Raw genomic sequence first — 20,272 nt, forward strand, 5'->3', positions numbered from 1 at the left:
TATTCCAATCCATTCCCTCTCTCTTCTACACTTCTATCTTTTCCTCTCATTTTTCTACCTCCCATCTCCCCTCTCTTTTACTCTGCTCTTCTTTCCTCTCCTATTCACCTCTTTCTTTCGGTCTCTTTTTCTCTCCTCTCTCTTTTCACCTCCCATTCGCCTCCTTTCTCCTCCTCTTCAGCAGTGCCCTATCCCTTCACTTCTCCTTACACATCCATCCATCCCCTAGTCTTCCTTTCCATTCATCTATTTTCTCAAGACGCCAGGGATCGAGAGGAGCTGACTTACCTTCTTGTTCTTCTTGGAGAAAACTTGAAGAAGAAAAACTCCCTATGCAAAGAAAGGAACCAGATTTATTCAACGTCTCGGCTCCATATTGTACAAACCCGGGTCCCTTCTTTGCCTAAGGTGGTTCTTCTCAAAACTGTTACACCTATGCTGGCTCTCCCACATACAAAACGCAACTTCACAGGGTGTACTTCCCCTTCCTGCCGGCCACCAATCCACTAGCCCAGCCCGTCCCGCCCACTCCACACATAGCTGTCCCCCTACTTCTCCACACACACACACACACACACACACACACACACACACACACACACACACACAAAAGCTCTGATATCATTCCATGCAGGTAGCTTCCGAGGGTCAAACTAAATTTATCCTAACTTACCTTAATGGACAACAAGCAATTTCAAGTTCCTTACGTGAATATTAACAGTCAGGGAAATGAGGCAAGAATTCCACAAACACGAGTTAAGAGGATGCCATCTCTGCTGAAGTGTTTTCTTAATGGAGCTGACGTGATTTATTTAATAGACATGACCTAGTAGGAGAACAATGAACCTGATTTCCCCTCACTGAGTCTGCATAAGGCTGAAGAGGACTGAAGATAAATAATAATAATAATAATAATAATAATAATTGTTAATAATAATAATAATAATAATAATGATAAAAAAATACTACTACTACTAATAATAATAGTAATAATAATCCTGGTCTGTTTTCCCACCTAAGATGTCGTGCTGAGGAAAATACAACGGTAATTATGATGATGCAGACGATGATACTACTACTACTACTACTGCTGCTACTACTACTACTACTACTACTACTAATAATAATAATAATAATAATAATAATAATGATAATAATAATAATAATAATAATAATAATAATAATAAATAATAATGATAATAATAATAATAATAATAATAATAATAATAATAATAAGTACCCTAAATGGATGTGACTGGTACTGCAGCGACTTGAGTGGGTATAATTAACCTACGCGTACCTGAAGAGGGTGGAACTCTCTAAAGATCGTGACAACTCTACCGTGAGACAATTAATTCATGGTAAAATAAGTCATAGGATGCAGAGTGTTAAACAGATCTATATATTCGCTTTTTTTTTTTCAGCGACGCAGGTGGACGGTCAAGGAATGGTTTTGTGTCATTAATTCATCCTTAACATTTTATCCGTTTCATCTTGTCGTATGCCTCTCTCTCTCTCTCTCTCTCTCTCTCTCTCTCTCTCTCTCTCTCTATTATACTGTTACTTAATATACTTTCTGTTCCTTTTGTATTCTCTCTCTTGTACCTTGTCTCTTATTTCTCGTCTATCTCCTCTCGTTCCCTTTCCTCTGAGAGAGAGAGAGAGAGAGAGAGAGAGAGAGAGTGATGACAGAGGACATGCAAATATGGATGCAGTCATAATCCAGTTTAATGCAGTGAAAAGCAACACAACAAGTCTGGGTGATCCACAAATGGGGCGAAAGCAAGCACGCAAGACTAGAGATTAGGGCCACACACAAACACACTAACACTAATAACCTTATACACACACACACACACACACACACACACACACATACACGTAATTGAACATGGACATACATCACAATTTACCCTTACACACACACACACACACACACACACACACACACACGCAGACAATGACCAGATCGCGGGTCAAGGAGGTTAGAGAGGCACCAGGGAGGAGTTGGATTCTCCTAACAGAATTCAAAACCAGAATCCAATTTCCCTTAACAGAATTGAACTCCCTGTTAACAGAATCCAGCATCCCTCATCAGACACCACTTCCCCTTAAAGGAATCCAACTCTACCATGAAAGAATCCAATCCTGCCAAACGTTGAATTCTTGTAAGGTAGAGCTGAATTTTCCTTACTCATTTGGGAATTCTAAGTAAAGCATAAGAGAAGGATGCTGAGGACGGAAGGGAACAGAGTGAAAAAATGGTAAAGAGATGGAAGAGAGGAGAGTGGGACTGGAATGGGAAGGAAGAGAGGAGAGTGGGACTGGGGAAGGAAGAGAGGAGAGTGGGATTGGAATGGAAAGGAAGTGAGGACTGTGGGATTGGAATGGGAAGGAAGAGAGGAGAATGGGACTGGAAAGAAACTGAGAATGAGCATAAACTGGGTGGCAGAGTGCGATGAGAAAAGTGAAGGGATTTATGTGGAAAGGGAACGGAAAGAAAAGACAGGGAAGGGAAGGGAAGGGAAGGGAAGGGAAGGGAAGGGAACTGAAAGGGAAGGGAAGAGAAGGGAAGGGAAGGGAAAGAAAGGCAAGGCAAAAGAAAGCAGAGAAAGAGAGAGAAACAAGAACACGGAAAAGACTAAAAAAAAAAAAAAAAGAATGCAATATTAGACTGACTCTCTCTGAAAGAATGCTTCAATCCGACCCAACAAACCCCACTTAGCCCATAGTTAACCTTCCCAGACCTCCCCATCTTCACCCTCCCAATCTTCGCCCCCACACTCTGATTGTCTGGCTCCGATGGGTTCATTAGGCGATGTTGAGGCGGTCTGAGTGCCGTGACCTGAGTGGGGATCTGATGTACCGACTTTCACTACACTACACTCACTGCGGGTTTAATGACTGTCTTGGTCTGATCTCTCTCTGTGTGCTCTTTGTCTGTTTCTGTCTGTTTGTCTGTCTGTCCAACGCTACACTGTAAGGTCGAGGAAAATTACTTTGCGTACTCGTGTTGGTATATTTGGCCCTTCTTAGTGACGGATGATTTTGGCTACGTTTTGCCCTAAAGTAATAATTATCCTAACACTGTCTCCTTTTCTTATGTGTGGGGCCACCTAACAGTATTACACGGTTAAGAAGAAAAGGTAAAGAAAGAAAGGACACAACAGTATACAGAAAAACACACACACACACACACACACACACACACACACACACACACACACACACACACACACACACACACACACACACACACAAATAAAATAAAAGGCCACACAGCTAATACTAACAAATCCTACACACTGAAAGAAATCGTGTCAGATCTTGCTCAACTTATACTTTAAATGAGCTGCCGTCTCGCATCACTAGAAGGTTACCCAAGAAACGTGAATCATGTCAAAATCGAACACCTTGCTAATAATTCTCGCTTCATTAGTACAGAACCCTTAAAATATAAAAGACGTCTGAGCCTAATGAGGGCCTGTAACACTAATAATCAAGCTCGCCTCACTATTTGTAATCTCTGAAATCTTAATGACGACAAAGCCTATATGAGACCCTGTTACTCCAGTCCTCAATATTCAAATGGGTTGGAATCGAGTTCATTAGTTCGAAACCCCTATCAATGTAAAGATATCCTGAGCTAATGGGAATTTGTTTAGTCGTCGGCATATCAAATGGGTTCGAACCTCGTTTCATTAGATCGGAACCTAAGAACTGAAAAATGATGTCAATAAACTAACAGCAAAACATAAGTAAAAAAAAGGATGTCAATAAACTAACGGAAAAGTATAATTAAAAAAGGATGTCAAACTACCGGCAGAATCTAAGAAGTGAAAAAGGATGTCAATAAACTAACGGCAAAACACAGTAAATAGAAGAGGATGTTAATAAACTGACAATTCGTTCTTAAAATAATGACTCTTCCTTCATTAGTTCAGAATGCCAAAAATATAATGGATATCAAAAACTTAAAGAGATCATGCTAGGCTAACCATCAAAACTGATTTATGAGTCTGGAACCCGATATGTCAGTGATGCCAAAAACCTAATGACAACAGAATGGTAACACACAAAACTACTCATCCATGCTCAAATACGTTCGATTCTGGCTTCATGTGTTCGAAACCAGAGAAATGTTAAGACTAAAAAGAAACCTTAATAATCTATGCTAAACTAGTATGCAATAATATTATTTCCCATGTCCTCAAAACCTCCAAAGTGTTAAGGAACTGACGGCGGGAACTGTACCTCGTGACATTAAAGCCGCGTGCCTTTTTGCGTGTGGGTTGTTTTACTGGCGGGTTTTTCATTCTTCGCATGTCTGCACGTGTTCTGTAAGCATCCAAGTCAACTATGACGTAAAAAAAATCATGGCATGGGAGGTCAGATTCTAGTATGCGAGGTCAGTTCTGGTATTTGAGGTCAATGCTGATTTATACGGTCAGATTATGGTATTGGGGTCACATTCCGATATTTAAGGTTAGAGTCTGGAATACGAATTTACATTATTGTGTTTGTGGTCAGATTCCAACACTACTACCCTATATATAACAACATTTTGCATCAGTCAAACTCTTTTTATTCAGCACAGAAGATCTCTCCTCGCAGTGAAGAGGTTAATTAAGTCTGTATCAATGTCCATCAGCCTGAAAAATAATTCTAGAGCTGAATATATAATTATAAATTAGCACGACTGAAATAAAATGATGACTAATAATCACGGGGAAAAAATGTTAAGGAAAAATACCATTCAGTGCTACAAATTCGAATATTCCAGGTCACGAATTCACAGCACTGGAAAACAAATCATCAGCTGTTGGAGGTCAGGGTCTGTGTTAATCCAAGTCAAATTGTACGAAGCGAGGTTACACTTGCTCAGTCTCAAGAGGTCACGATCTCTCTCTCTCTCTCTCTCTCTCTCTCTCTCTCTCTCTCTCTCTCTCTCTCTCTCTCAGGTATCCAGGCCAGTGTATACAGTTTAAGACCACACTTCTGGGCTCTAATGTTTGGCTAACGGCTTATCTATTTATCTATCTAACCATCTGCCAGTTTAACCCTGAACTGTACATCTTTCTACCACTCTCTACTCGTCTATCTATCTACCTATCTATCCATTTAACCATCAACTGTATATCCTCCAATCCTTCTAGTTCTTCCTATCCATCTACAAACTGACCCACCTCTCCACCTAACCACCCAGTCTATCGATCTTCCACATCTATCTCTCACACCCTATCTATTTCCATCCACCCCCATCCACCCATCACTCATCCCCACCTAATGTGCCCCTACCCATCCACCCACCTATCCATCATCCTCCACTTAACCCACCTACCTATTACCACCACTCTTCCTCCCACCTACCCATTCTGACGCTGTTCACTCTTGAGTTATGTGACATGTTATGGTGGTATAAGTAGAGGCTGAGAGAGAGAGAGAGAGAGAGAGAGAGAGAGAGAGAGAGAGAGAGAGAGAGAGAAATCCTTACAAATCTGTCTCAATTTCTCCGAGCTGTGTATTGCTCAACTAGAAGGAATTATAACCTTGACAGAAGATGAATTTATTATGAGGAGAACATTTAACGCCAAACTCTGACCCCTTCACCTCCCTACATATACACTTAAATGTTTATAGACTGAAATATTTATACACACAATTGTTTATTCATATGTAAAGAGGGTCCAGGTGGGAAAGTAAATGCTGTATCTTTAAAATCAATACAAATTAATTATGTAGGTTTTATTTCTTACTTATAAATTGTGTTGTGTTGTGTTGTGTGTTGTGTGTGTGTGTGTGTGTGTGTGTGTGTGTGTGTGTGTGTGTGTGTGTGTGTGTGTGTGTGTGTGTGTGTGTGTGAACTGTATCACTTCTGACCCCCCAATCCTCCATCTCTCATCCAAGAAAGGTCATGTCACTCCAGGTCAAGTACTGTGTCAGGATTAAAGGCCACACCAGGTAAGGACAGGTAGAACAGGTCAGATTAAAAGGTCAAGTCACGGGATAGGGGTAAAGGTCACCAGGTTAAATCAACAGGTGTGAAGCTGTCTTGATAAAGCCAGGTTGGGTGAGTAAGGAAATAAAGTGAGACAGTAAGAAAGTAAGCAAGAAAGTAAGAAAGCAAGTATGGAAAAAAAGGAAGCATGTAGGAAAGTAAGAGAATAAGAAAATAAGTAATAATGTAAGAAAAGAAAAGAAACAAGAAGGTATGAAAATTAAATAAGAAAGTGAATAAGTAGGTAAATTATAAGTAAGCTCTATCACTCCACTTGCTTTTCCTGTCGATTTTTGATGACCTTTCAATATGGTTACCAATTTTTTGCACTAAAACCTTACTATTTCCAGATCTATTTAATTCTGATAAACGACAGACTTTACTACTTTCACTGTGGCGACTTTGTGTGTGTGTGTGTGTGTGTGTGTGTGTGTGTGTGTGTGTGTGTGTGTGTGTGTGTGTGTGTGTGTGTGTGTGTGTGTGTGTTCATTGCTATTTTCTGGTAATTTTTTCAACGAAGGAAAGATTTTTTTAAGATGGAGCGACCAGATAACCCTTCTGTGTGTGTGTGTGTGTGTGTGTGTGTGTGTGTGTGTGTGTGTGTGTGTGTGTGTGTGTGTGTGTGTGTGTGTGTGTGTGTGTGTGTGTGTGTGTGTGTGTGTGTGTGTGTGTGTGTTCATTGCTATTTTCTGGTAATTTTTTCAACGAAGGAAAGATTTTTTTAAGATGGAGCGACCAGATAACCCTTCTCCATCCTCTCCACTACCAGGATCCTGCCTTAAAATAAATAGTAATCTAGTAAATGTGTCGACTGCAGTTCTCTCTCTCTTTATATTGAGTTAGTGGGTAAAAATTAGTGCATCTTAATTTAACATAGATCCTTAATTACCAAACATGGGAATAATATATGCTTAAAAATTTTCAGTAGCAAGACCTAAGGGTAATTTTTCTGATTTTTTGTATATTTGTACTCATATATTTATTTTTTACTTCGAAGTCTAGTTCAACCATGCATCATCTAGAAATGTCTTAAAGCCGGTCAACTTTCTTTCCCTTCTCCTTATATGCTTTAATTTACAACAGCCGAGAAAACACCACGTGAATTTTGATATTCTCTCTCTCTCTCTCTCTCTCTCTCTCTCTCTCTCTCTCTCTCACTCTCACTCTCTGATATTTTGGTCTTGGCGAGGTACCTGTAAATGAGAGGGGTTAATGATACTTCTGAAGTAAATATTGGGTTTAAAGGAGTAATTTCTCGGTTCGTAAGTTTCCTCTCTCTCCCTCGCTCTCTCTCTCTCTCTCTCAACGGGTAGAGTTCACTATGGCGCAACCTTCACCCCGACCAACACCATTTTCACCCAATACTCACCTAATATCGCGAATTTCTTGCAATTGGATTTGGAAATATTGGCGTCGCATTTAAGAACAGTTTCGTTTTGATTTTTTCTTCAACTAAACTTTATATCTTCCTTTAGAAATTTTGACTTAATTGTAACATCTTGCTTTAATTATTCTGTTTGATTTTTTTTCTCTGCTGAATTTCATATCTTGCTTTAGAAATCTGACTTACTTTTCACATCTTTATTTATTTTTGTTACCACACTTGCATTTCATATTTTGCATTGCCTATTATGGCTATTTTAAACCTTACATCTCACTTTTTTTTTCCTACCGAACTTACATAATTACTTTGATATTCTGATTTAGACATTTTGACCTGTCGTGTTCACAATTATAAGTATGAATTAAATCTTGTGAAACTTATAACTTTTAAGTACCATTAGGATAGCGTAACCTCTCTCTATGTTTCTACTCCCTCGATTAATATATCTTTTTCTCCACAATTTTATTCAACTTACAAAAGACCCCTCGAATTCAAATGAAGGTTATATTAAATTCTTCCAGTTTGAAAAAGTAATCTCATGCTTAATAATACAGTCCAAAGGCAGCAAGAATGAATTGGAAAACACATGAGGTGAATTCTGAGTCCGAATTTGAAATGTTAACTTCTTGTGTCAGAACTATTAATTTATTTTATCTTTTTTTAATGCTAGGAAGAAGGAACCAAAGGCCACGAGTGAATATATGTTTGATTCTGGGTATTCTGACCACTCCCTGGATGTAATTTTTTAACTCAGACATATTTTCTTTTTTTATTTGGTCTCTCTCTCTCTCTCTCTCTCTCGAATTTTGAACCTTACCCCACTGCCCATTTGCCCTTTATTTTTATATATATATTTCGAAATTCTGAATCACTTTAGTTTTATTTCTCGTGTTACAAATATATTCAAGAGGCACCACTTGAGGGATTAACTTGAGGTTGAGGCTATCTGTGTGCAGTATTTATCCTCTCTGTGTGTGTGTGTGTGTGTGTGTGTGTGTGTGAATAGTTATCAATATCATCTTCAAAATACTAAATTAAAAATGAAATAATACATGCTATATTGATGTTTCTCTCTCTCTCTCTCTCTCTCTCTCTCTCTCTCTCTCTCTCTCTCTCTCTCTCCATATGCCTCCATCCCCCCCCTCCCACACCCCCACACTTCTAATGATGTGGGCATCATACCTATATTTAGCTCACGTGTGGGATGACGCTCTCTCTCCAGACACACCCACACACTCGCTACAACCAGAGTGTCAGCCGCCCTCTTAACCTGGAGGGAGGAGGGGGAGAGGGGAGGAGGAAGGGAGAAGAGATGGGGAAGGGGAAGGGGAGGAGGGATGGAGGAGAGGGGGAAAAGGGAGAAGGAGAGGGAGAAAGGGAGGGAGAGAGACCTTTTCACCCCTCCCACCTCTTCTCCCACACTCTCTTAGCTCTTATGGCATTTATTTTTTCCTCTCTCTCTCTCTCTCTCTCTCTCTCGTAGTCCTCGCGGTACTACTGGGTCGTAAAATAAAATAATTTCTGTTAAAAGGAAATGCCACGGAAAATTCTACCCCTTATTGTTTCTTTATTGTGACAGGTACGAGAGAGAGAGAGAGAGAGAGAGAGAGAGAGAGAGAGAGAGAGAGAGAGAGAGACAGAGAGAGAGAGAGAGAGAGAGAGAGAGAGAGAGAGAGAGAGAGAGAGAGAGAGAGAGAGACTGCATTTATATTTTGCTAGTTTCCTTCACTCATTTGTTTAATATCCACTATACCCATCTCTCTCTCTCTCTCTCTCTCTCTCTCTCTCTCTCTCTCTCTCTCTCTCACACACACACACACACAAACACACACACACACACACACACACACACACATACTAATCTCAAAATCCCATCCGTAGGTCTTTGGATAGTTCGAAACACCTATTCCTAAGCGATTAATCCAGTATATTACACCTCAACATCATCATCTATGCTACTGATCCCAACAACATTGATATCAAAACCATATAAATACAAAGGACTGCCAAGGTGTTTTTTGTATAATAAATCGCTATGAAAACGACGATACGAAGCTTCCAGTGCTATTACGAACACGGCTTTTGGTCCCCCACCCCAAAACACAATTCCTAATCCCACAATTCCAGCCTACCATGTACAGTACAGGTTCCTTTCTTGAATAAGTCCCAATCCCTACACCTTGGCCCACCTTTTCCTCGGTTAGGAGAGTTCCCTAGCATCTATTCCTAAGCGATTTAATAACCTTACTGCCAAGTAATATCATTTTCTTTATCTGAATCATTCTAATATTGTCCTACTCTGCATAAATAACAGATAAAATAACATAAACCATCCATATCCAGAAATAAATCGCTATGAATCAGGTGCTAGGGAGCCTGTTTACCCGACGAGAATACGGGTCCCTTTACCTAATCCCTAATACCCAAAACTCATCCCTAATACTCAAGATTCATCCCCTAAATCCCAAAACAAACTAATCCCCAATCAATAAGAGGTCAAGCGAGACGTCTAATTGGTTCCGGTTCACGTAAAGGGCTTTGATATAAATCCATAAATACCCCAAAATCCATCGCCAATCCCTAAACACCATCCCCAAAATAGAACAGGTGAATCGTGAGTACCATGATAAGGTGTTCAGGTGTTAAGGTGTTCATCAAGTGTTCAGGTATGCATGTGTTCAGGTGTTCAAGCGTTCAAGTATTCAGGTGTTCTCATAATCCCAGCTTTCCAAACCTTATACTCAACCCCTAATACCTAAAACCTCATCCCACCAGAGGCCATGACTCACAACACAGTCCCTCCATACGGCACCTAATACTCAATCTCTAATACCCAATACCCCATCCCCCAATAGGATTACTAATCCCCAAAACAGAATAAGGAGAGAGAGAAATGCCATAAAGAGGGTCATGTTCTCGCAGAAGTCACAATCCCTACACTGGACACCTTATACCAAATCCCTGATACTCCTAATCCCAAAACCCAATCCCAAATCCCTAATCCCAAAACCCAATCCCAAATCCCTAATCCCAAAACCCAATCCCAAATCCCTAATATCCCTAATCCTAAATCCCTAATACCCCTAATCCCCAATACCCCTAATCCCAAAACCCAGTCCCCAATCCCCCAAACAGGTGCCTCGTGACCTACCATGTACAGGTTCCTGTTCTCGTAGAGGTCGTTGACTTGGAAGAGGTCCTGGCTCTTGAGGCCGTAACTCTCGCACCCCTTCAGGAACATCTCCACGTTCTCGCGCTGGGGGCAGACACAGGGGTGAGTCAGTGGGGGGTGTAGGGGCGGGCGCAGGGGTGAGTCAGGGGTAGTGGGGGCTGGGAGGGGGTAAAGAGTGTGGAGGGGGAGGGGAGAGGGGAGGGAATGTAAGGGTACGGGAGGGAGTGTGGGGGTAAAGGGAAAGGGAAGAAGTGTGAGGGGTATGGGGAGAGAGGAGGGAGTGTGGGAGGAAGTGGAGGGGGAAGGAAATGTGTAGGAAGGCGAGAGGGAGGAAGTGTGTGGGAAGGGGAGAGGGGAGGGGGTAGGGGAGAGGTAAGACAGTCGGGGGGTTGGAGGGAAAGAAGTGGGGAGTTATAACATATGGAACAGAGTGTGGGGTGTGGCGAGGTGGTAGAGTGGGAGGAAGTGTATATGTGGTGGAAGGGGAGTGGGAGGGTTGGATGGAGTGAGGTAAAGAGTGGGATGTCTTGGGTGGAGTGAAGAAGAGAGTGAAGAAATATGGGGGAGAAATGAGAGGGGGCGTGAAGTGGGGGGTGAGTAAGAAGGATGAGTGGAGAGGAGTGTGAGGTATGTGTGAGATGGAATGGGGGTGTTGCTGAGAGGTGGATTAAGTGGGTGATGAGTGGAGCAAGGAGAAAGAGTGGGAAGGGTGAATGTGATAAGAGGGAATGTGAGGGAAAGAAGCAGGGAGGGAGAAGTAGAGAAGTAGGAAGGGAGAAGGAGGGAAGTAAGAAGGGAGAAGGAGACAAGTAAAAAGAAAGAAGTATGGAAGGTAAAAGAGAGACAGGGAGGGTGAGGGTATGCAGCAGTGAGGGCGAGGGAGAGAAGTAGGGAGAGTGAGAGAGAGTAGTAGGGAGGGTGAGGGAGAGTAGTAGGGAGGGTGAGGAAGAAAAGCAGGGAGGGTAAGGGAGAGAAGTAGGGGGGGTGATTGAGAAATGCAAGGAGGAAGCAGAAGAAAAAAGCAGGGATGAGGGAGAGGCAAGGGTGAGAAAGAGAACAGTGAGGATGCAAGAGAGTAAAGAGTAAGAGTGAAGGCGAGGGAGGGAGGGAACAGGATGGAGCAAAACGTGGAGGACTTCAGATATATGAGACGGAGGGAGTGTGGAGCAGAAGTGTGAAGTGGGACAAGGATTTAAGTGGTGACAGTGGGGGAGAGGGGGAGAAGGGAGGAGAGAGAGGAGGGGAGGAGAGGGAGGCAGGGAGGGAATGGGACAGGGCAGGGCGTGAAGGAGCTCTGATATATGAGTGAGGGAGTGTCGAGTGAGGAAGGGGTGGAGGGACAGGGATTTAAGTGGTGACACGGGAGGGGAGGGGAGTAGAGCGGAGGGGAGTGGAGTGGAGGTGGATAGGGTGTGGGGAGGGACTTTGGAAGGATGGAGATAAGAAGGGAAAGGCAGGAAAAGGAATCTGGGTTAGTCAGAGAAACGTATGGATGAGGAAAGGGGAGGTCCATGAAAAAACTAAAGAAAATAATAAAAACTGGAAAAATCAAAGAACTACACTAAGACAATTAAGAGCTTGCAACACAACTGAGATCTGGGGCGATGAACAATTAGAACAACGTTAAGAATCAGAACACAGGCAAGAGCTCGAACAATTATGAACTAAATAAAAAGAAAAAAACACAATGAAACTCTATATTATTGACGTATGTTCCATTTCAATTAGTCAGCCACCAAAAGATTTAACTCAATCAAAGAAGGATAATATAGAGAAAGAATTAAAATAAGTTCAGTGACTGTCCCCGTATGTGAAAGTAAAAAAATAAATATAAACTAGCCAGGCAGCACCAAGAAATATCCAGTACGTCACCGGACTGAATGGGTTAGCAATGTGGAGAAAATACTGTAGTGAGCATAATTACTATAATAACTTCTATCTGTTAACCACATTTAATTATTTATGACGCACAACCATCCGTAATCATCAGTATTTTTAAAGATATGAATGCACGACAGCTAACATTAAATACTTTTATCAGTTAAAAAAAAAAATCACAAGAAACAAGAGACAATCGACTTGGAAAATGAAAATGAAAGAACACTACCAGCAAAATAATAATAATAATAATAATAATAATAATAATAACAGTAATCATGGGGCTGAAGACATTAAGATGCATCTCACCTGCTTGAAAGGCGCCTTCATAGTGTTGATCTTCTTAATGGTGCCCGGCTGCAGTTGGTTCAGCAGCCTGGGAAATAAAAGAAATAAAAAAGGAGACTTAGAATTATGCCTATCGAGACTGAGAATTATGCCCATCGACCACACGAAGGCACAGCAGATTATTTATGCCTGAAATCATTATGCCAAGCCACAGTTTATAATAAACCACTTTAAATAATATCATGCCATTCGTTTTTTACTACCTCGCCATCACAGCGCAAAAAGAAACTCTACAAGACCACTAACATCAGGTAACGCATCAGTAACACTAAATCGTGAAGTAACACTATGGTAACACAGGTAAAGACAGGTAACGCATCAGTAACAATAAATAAATCGTGAAGTAGCACCATGGTAACATGAAGTAACGCTTCAGTAACAATAACGAACCATCATGAAGTAACACCATGATAACGCAGGCAACATCAGGTAACACATTAGTAACCAACTAATCATCATGAACTAACGTCATGGTAATATTAGGTAACGCATCACTAACTAATCATGAAGTAACACCATAGTAACGCAGGTAACATTAGGTAACTCGCAACTTACTTTCCTTACTATTAATCTAACTGTCCTAGCTTATAAATAACACTAAAAACTTAGCTACCAAGATAGTGACAAAACAAAATTAGGATATCCAGGCAGAAAAATAACTGGCCATCAGCAGCAAAAGTCAACTATTAAATCAGACAACAGAATAATAAAATCCATCAAATAATTAAAAACTCTTACAAACTAACAGATTAACCTATCGAGCCAATTACAGTCTAGTGTAACAACAAATGATCTACCAACATTACGTGAAATAACATAACCTTAAAATAACAAAATAAATATGTGACAACTCTCGCAATCACATGACACAAAATGGCATAATGTCCACACAATGACAAAAACAGGCATCAAGAACAATAACAAAAGACCAGCCGCTATTCAAAACACACACACACACACACACACACACACACACACACACACACACACACACACGAGAGAGAGAGAGACAGAGAGGCTATCCTGAACAAGTACACACTCTTACGTTTCACTGAACTCTCGCTCAAGATATACCCCACACACGCTAAATATACTGGACCTTTACTGCGAAGGTACTGGATGACCTACTCTGGATATACTTGAAAAACTGGTGGCGATACAAAGAATATAATCAAAGTGTTCTGTGGTTTAGCTGACGATATACTGGCGAATATACTGAAGCTACTGATATCCTCGAATTAAAAAGGTGTACGAACTGGAAAATTTGAGTACTTTTTAAAACTGTTTTCATAATCCTTTCGCTATGATGACAGCTTTTTTTATTCCATTCTTTCTACCCCGAGATTTTTTTTTTCATCATCAGGATTGGCCTATCGTATAGATGGGGCTAAAACAACCTCCATTAACCCCTTTTACTAGGATGACTTTAATTAGGAAAATCGTGACGCCTCCCAGACGAAATTAAGCATCTCAGAAGAGGCTATTCGTACTTGGGATTAAACGACGAAAGGAGAGGACACAGAAAAAATAAAAAAAAATAGGAAAAGTAGGCAAATATAAAGAAAAAGTCAAAAAAACAGGAAAAAACGAACAAAGATAAAGAAAAGCTGAAAACAATAGGAAAACAGAATAAAACAAGGAAAGATTTAAAAAGAAAGAAGGAATGAAAAAACAAAAGAATTTATAAGAGAACATGAAAGGAAAGGAATGAGGGAAAAAGCAAAGTACATGGGGGAAAAGGAAGAGGAAAACTGAACTGTAAAATGAAGAAGAAAAAAAAAGTACTTAAGACAAGGGAGGAGCCACGGCAGTTAATTGGGTAGGCAGTGGGATGGTTAGCTGATAAGGCGGCAGGTAGCAAGATAGGTGGACAGGAATTTGTTACGTGGAGGTGTAGGAGAACTGGTTAGATTGGGACACGGTTGACAAACAGGAATTAACTAAGTAGGGAGATAGGCTGGTTGCTACACACACACACACACACACACACACACACGGCTAACTTTCACTACATAAACAGCCGTACGATTTTGTCTATTTTTATTCACTTTTCTCTGGAACAGGCAATTTTTTACAAGCTCTAAGCCCTTGGGCCATTATTTATGTATAAAAAAGTAACTATATATGTATCTGAAAACCAAGCACTTGAAGTAAATATTGCACTAAAACATAATATTTGACAATTAGTTGGGTCAATTTGACTTGTTTAACAAGATTAATTATTGACTTTTCAGAATTATTAGAGTACCATTATCTACACCTTCAATATTAATGTGCTCATAACAAAATGTCTCTACTTCTTTAAAAATCTTATTAAAGCTATTATGTAAAAATATGCAAAGCGAATAGAGCATCTTGTGTGCAAATTTTAATTTCTGACAACTTGAAAGGTGATAACATCATATAATTCCAGCACGAACACTGGCTGTAAACAGACAGTGAAGCATAGAGATGGTGCGAAGTAGGTAAGCAAACATATATGCAAACAGGTATACAGGTAGGTAGGCAGGCAAACGCAAAGGAAGGTATGCAGGTAGATGGGTAATTACACTCAGAGCAGGTAGATAGGTAGGTGGGTAAGCAATTAAGAGCACACGTGGCTCAAGACAACATGCCAATTAAGACAGGTGATCATTTAACACGGTGGACGTATCCTATTAAGAGTGCCCAGTTAACTCAGCATCAATATTCCTACTATGCATCCACACAATCCTACCTTCCACACTCTCCACTCCCACTCTTCTTCATCCTTCCTTTTACCATCATCCTCTTCCCTATTCAACTCATCCATGTTCCCCCCTCCATACGTTATCATTCTTTCTTTCGTCATTTACTATCCCCTTCTTCCTCGTACCTTTCTTCTTCCTTCCTCCTCAACTCTGCTCCTCCTTTCCTTTCACCTCTTTCTCACCTTCCCACCCACTCCTCTCATTCTCCTCCTCCTCCTCTAATCAACTTCACTTCCAATCACTCCTTTCTCTCCCGTCCCCCTGAATAAAATGTGTAAATTAAGCAGGCCATGCAAAGGGTTAACTCTTCCTTCTGAGCTGCACTCTGCCTCTTTACAAACCTCTATGATCGGCCCTATTAGACTGCTTCCCCAAGTGTAGGAGCTGACAGGTGGTTAAGGTGGGAGGGAAAAAACGGAGGAGGGAGAAGGAAAGATAAACCACTTATAAAGTAAAGATAAAAACTTGTAACATTCATTCATTCAATATAAAGCACTGATTCATTTTTATCAACGTAAATGAATGGGCGTGAGGTATCCAGGTTAAAGAAGAACACACAGAACAAATATAAAAAAAAAAATTGAACTCTGCCTAACGGTGAGGCTGTGAGCTTCTTGTTGTCTTGTAGTCCTGTTCCGCTTCTGTGTTCGTTCTTAACGAAGTCACTCCTTGAAGTTTGATAGTTTTTTTAATATCCCATTTAATATCATCATTAGTTTATCATACTCTTCACCACCACCAACTTCATGACCATCAATATCACCATTATCATCATCAGCAACAACACTAATAGGCCTACTGATGTTTTCCTCCTACATGTTCTTGTGTACAGCATAAAATCTTAGTGTAGCATCCACACACACACACAATCTAGTTCTTAAATTTGCTTCCTTTTGCATCATGCTTATTCCTACCATTATCAGTCATTATCCCATCATCAAAATCACTACCATATCTACCCACATTAGTATCATCATAGTCGTCATCCTTAATTCCCATCATCTACATCAACGTCATCATCAATACCATCATCATCTCCAGCTCCCATCATCATCACAATCATCATCCCCAGCTCCCATCATCATCATCACCTCCACCAACGTCATCAACACTATCATCATCATCATCCCCCAATTCCCTTCAGTCTTCCTTTCCCTCTGTATTCCCATCATCATCACGTACCCGGAAGTTCCTTACAGGGTGGAGTTAGGCGTGTAGCTCTCTTTCCGCCCCTCCCTCCCTCCGTCTCTCTACTTCCTCCCTTTCCTTTCCCTTCACCTTTCCCTCCGCTCTATTTGCCTTCCCTCCCCTTCCCTTCACCTTTCCCTCCCTTCCCCTTCCCTCATCCCGTTTTTTCCTTTCCTTTCACTTTTTGTCTCCTTCCTTCTCTCCTTCCCCTACTTCGTCCTTTTTTCTTTTCTTTCCCTCCCTCCGGCCAATTAATTTTCTTCATTCCCACTAAATTCTGTCCTCCACTTCCGTTCTTCCCTCCGATATTTATACCTATCTTTCTTCCTTTCCAATTTCCTTGCCGTTCTTCCTTCCCTAATTCCTTTCCTTACTTTCAACTTTTCGAACTCCCTCCCCCATTTATTTTATTTTCATTCATTTATTTTTGTTACGAGATCACCGGCCAAAAAGGTTACCGATTTTTTTACATCTCACATCCTCCTCATATTGTCATCTACTCCCCTCCATTCTTCCTGGTTTTCTTTCCTTCTTCCTTCCCTTCTTATTATTTTCTTTCTTTTCTTCCTGCCTCTCCCCAACTTCTGTCATTATTATGCAGTTTCCTTCTCCAGCTTCCCTCCCTTCGTCTCCTCCCTTCCTCCACCCCCCCCCCCACTCTCCGCCACTTCCTCCCTCGTTTATTTGTTGTACTCTCTCTCCTCTCTCTCTCTCTCTCTCTCTCTCTCTCTCTCTCTCTCTCTCTCTCTCTCTCTCTCTCTCTCTCTCCACTCATATTCTCTTCTTTCCTATCCCTCCTTCCTCTTCTCTCCTTAATCTCTCCAGTTCTCCACCTATATTCACTCTCCACTGCCTCCACATCCACATCCTTGCTCCAACTGTCTCCTCCTCCATCAATCATCCTCTGGTGCCGATCTTCCTTCTCTCTTCCTCCCTGTTCTCTCTCTTTCTCAACCCTCTCTTCTCTGCTCTCTAATATCCTACTGGTTTCGGCTGGGAGGCTTGATGCTGCGGTGGGGAGATTTCGAAGTTATATCCTATTATTTTCTTGAACTCAAGGCTCAGTAAAAAAAATAATTGTGTGCACCATAATAAGCACGCCTCAGAAAAACTTCATTTGTTCCGTTTTCAGTATTAGCTGCCTCTTCTTTCTCCATATCCTCCTCCTCCTCCTCCACATTCTCCTCTTCCTCCTCCTCCACATTCTCCTCTTCCTCCACCTTATTCTCCTCCTCCTCCTCCTCCTCCACGTGCCTGCAAGCCTGGGTGAAGGTGATAATGACCACCTTGCTTTCTGATGCCCTCCTCCTTCCTCCTCACTCCGTGCTTTTTGTCCACCCTACCCTTATGTCACTGTCCTCCCCCCCTCCACATTACCAGCTCCTAGTCTACCCCCCTCCCCACCTTACCCTCTCTCTCTCTCTCTCTCTCTCTCTCTCATTTCTGTCTGGTGATCACCCTCATATCATCCAGGGAACAAGGGTGATTCGCGCAAGCATGGAACATTTACCTTTCAAAATTATTCAGCCATCAACATGGCCTCCCCCCACCTCTACATCTTCAAAAATAGCTACAATTCAACACTCTCAGCCTCCCACAACTGCTCACTCCCACCTGAATACCAGTAATTATAATCCTCTGGCGTTAGCTGGAACAGAATACCAAAGTTGCTCCTTCCATGACAAGGTTAATAACAGTGATCTCCAACAACGCAATCTCATTGAATCCACACTGAAACCTCCCCTAATTTCTTCAACTCCACTGTTTATTCCTGCTAAATTCTCAACTAGCATCTTTTCTTTCTGTACTCCTAAATTACCACCCAGAGAACCACTCCTAAATTACCACCACTCAGGAGAGCATACCCAACAGAGGTCGCACAGAGATTTAGCAAGTGGCAGAAGGCAGCTAATGCAAAACGAACAAGTTTCCCCTACACCCTACTCAACAGGTGTCCTTGTAAACACGACCCCGGAGGATAGAGCGTCCGTACTCACCCATCATAGAAAACGCGGGTAACACCAAGACAAACTCACGCAAAACCTATAATTGCCTCCTCCAGTACAATCATAACCCACTTCTCTCCTCGTTTTTATTCACCCCCGCACAAATTGATACAAAGGAGGCGGAAGCGTGGTTGGCATACATTCCCACCACGCTCTTCTACTGCTGCCAAGGCCACAAACAGCGTAATTAACATAAAAAGGTAGGTAAAAAGGGCGGCAAAGGAGAGGAAGGTCAAAGCACTGTGTCCCATGTTTCCTACCTCACCCCCCCCCCATGAGACCGCGCCGGCTGAGTGATCCTGACCAGGGCTGTGGAATGCCATCAACCTCTTCACTACGGGAGTTCTGTTCTAGACCACACATATCTGACGACAGCGGCAATACACTTATACTATACTGTAAAGAGTAATAAAGACTGCTCCCCTGTTTACTAAGAGGTGTCCAATGCTCAATATAATCGCCTGCCAGCAGCGAAAATAATAACTAAAGCAAAACACTGAACAGAATGACTCACGGCCCGTTATTGTAAGACGTATCCCATAAGTTGATGAACTCTTCAGTGTTCACTTTAGCTTGGCCTAAAGTTGCCATCCATCCATCTTGAATGTTGAGTTATAGCAACAGATTAACACAAGAATATGATGCAGGTCACGAAGAAGTATTACAAAAAGGATGTATAGCCACAGCAGTCTTTTTTCCGCCAATGATCAAAGTAAAATATGTCAAAGGATGAAAATTTGGGACAGGTTTAAGCGAATGTATTATAGTCGCCAAGAAGTACAGTATCAAGAACCAAATAAAACATGATGCTGGACGTGGGGAATGCCATGAGGCCAAGGGGGGATGGCTGGAGGGGTGCTGGTGATAGGACGATCAAGGTCAACCAATAGCCAAGCACTGTTTTATTACATGTGTTGCGTTTTCACTTTTTTGTACTGTGTCTTCATTTTTATTTATTGTACCGAATGAAGCAACGTTAATTTGAAGTCCGTATTGTATATCCCTTCTCAACAAGAGGTAACACTATTTTAGTCCAGAAGTCTTGAGATTTACAAGAGTAATGTAGAGAATAAAACTACTAAATTTAACTCGGTACTATACAGTCTTTCTTAATTAAACTCAACGTTGGTTTCAAGAGTGCATTCACGCTGGTCACTGTTCAATACGTCATTCTGAGGGCTAAGTACTGGCCACGAATAGTTTTAAAAAGTCACCTGATTTTTACCTCAGAAAACTTTACTAATTCTTCACATTTATTTTTTCACTGATCTTTAACCTTTTGCACGAGGACTGAGTAAATATTTATTCAACCAGCCACTAGGTAATTTCTTTCACCTGAGAGACACCTGACAAAAAGAAGGGTTTATTTCGAAATATATTTGATTCGTTCAGGGATACTTAAATCAATTTCTTGGTCACAGGAAAGCAAGTCACTTTATGTCTGATATATAAATAAAAATAAAGAAAAAAAAAAGAGGACAAAGTGAAACAGGAGAAAAAGAAAGTGAGAGAGGAGGTATTTGAGGATGAGACGGAGGAGGAGGAGGAGAAGGAGGAGGAGGAGGAGGA

At 41.3% G+C, this 20,272-nt stretch overlaps 1 protein-coding gene across 1 annotated transcript in view; it reads right to left on the reverse strand.

Annotated features, from left to right (window-relative positions):
- LOC145400957 (myophilin-like) overlaps positions 1-20,272 on the reverse strand; it is a 107,524-nt gene that overhangs the window by 39,395 nt on the left and 47,857 nt on the right. The window contains exons 3-4 of the mRNA XM_080273322.1: positions 12,742-12,808; positions 10,534-10,638 (exon numbers count right to left, since the gene is read on the reverse strand). Coding sequence (XP_080129448.1) covers positions 10,534-10,638; positions 12,742-12,808 — 172 coding nt within the window. The remainder of the gene's footprint in view (positions 1-10,533; positions 10,639-12,741; positions 12,809-20,272) is intronic.

The sequence above is a fragment of the Coenobita brevimanus genome, chromosome 54 (genome assembly GCF_032717465.1).
Source record: "Coenobita brevimanus isolate Jiangsu-jjx chromosome 54, ASM3271746v2, whole genome shotgun sequence".
In the NCBI taxonomy this organism is placed as follows: Eukaryota; Metazoa; Arthropoda; class Malacostraca; order Decapoda; family Coenobitidae; genus Coenobita; species Coenobita brevimanus.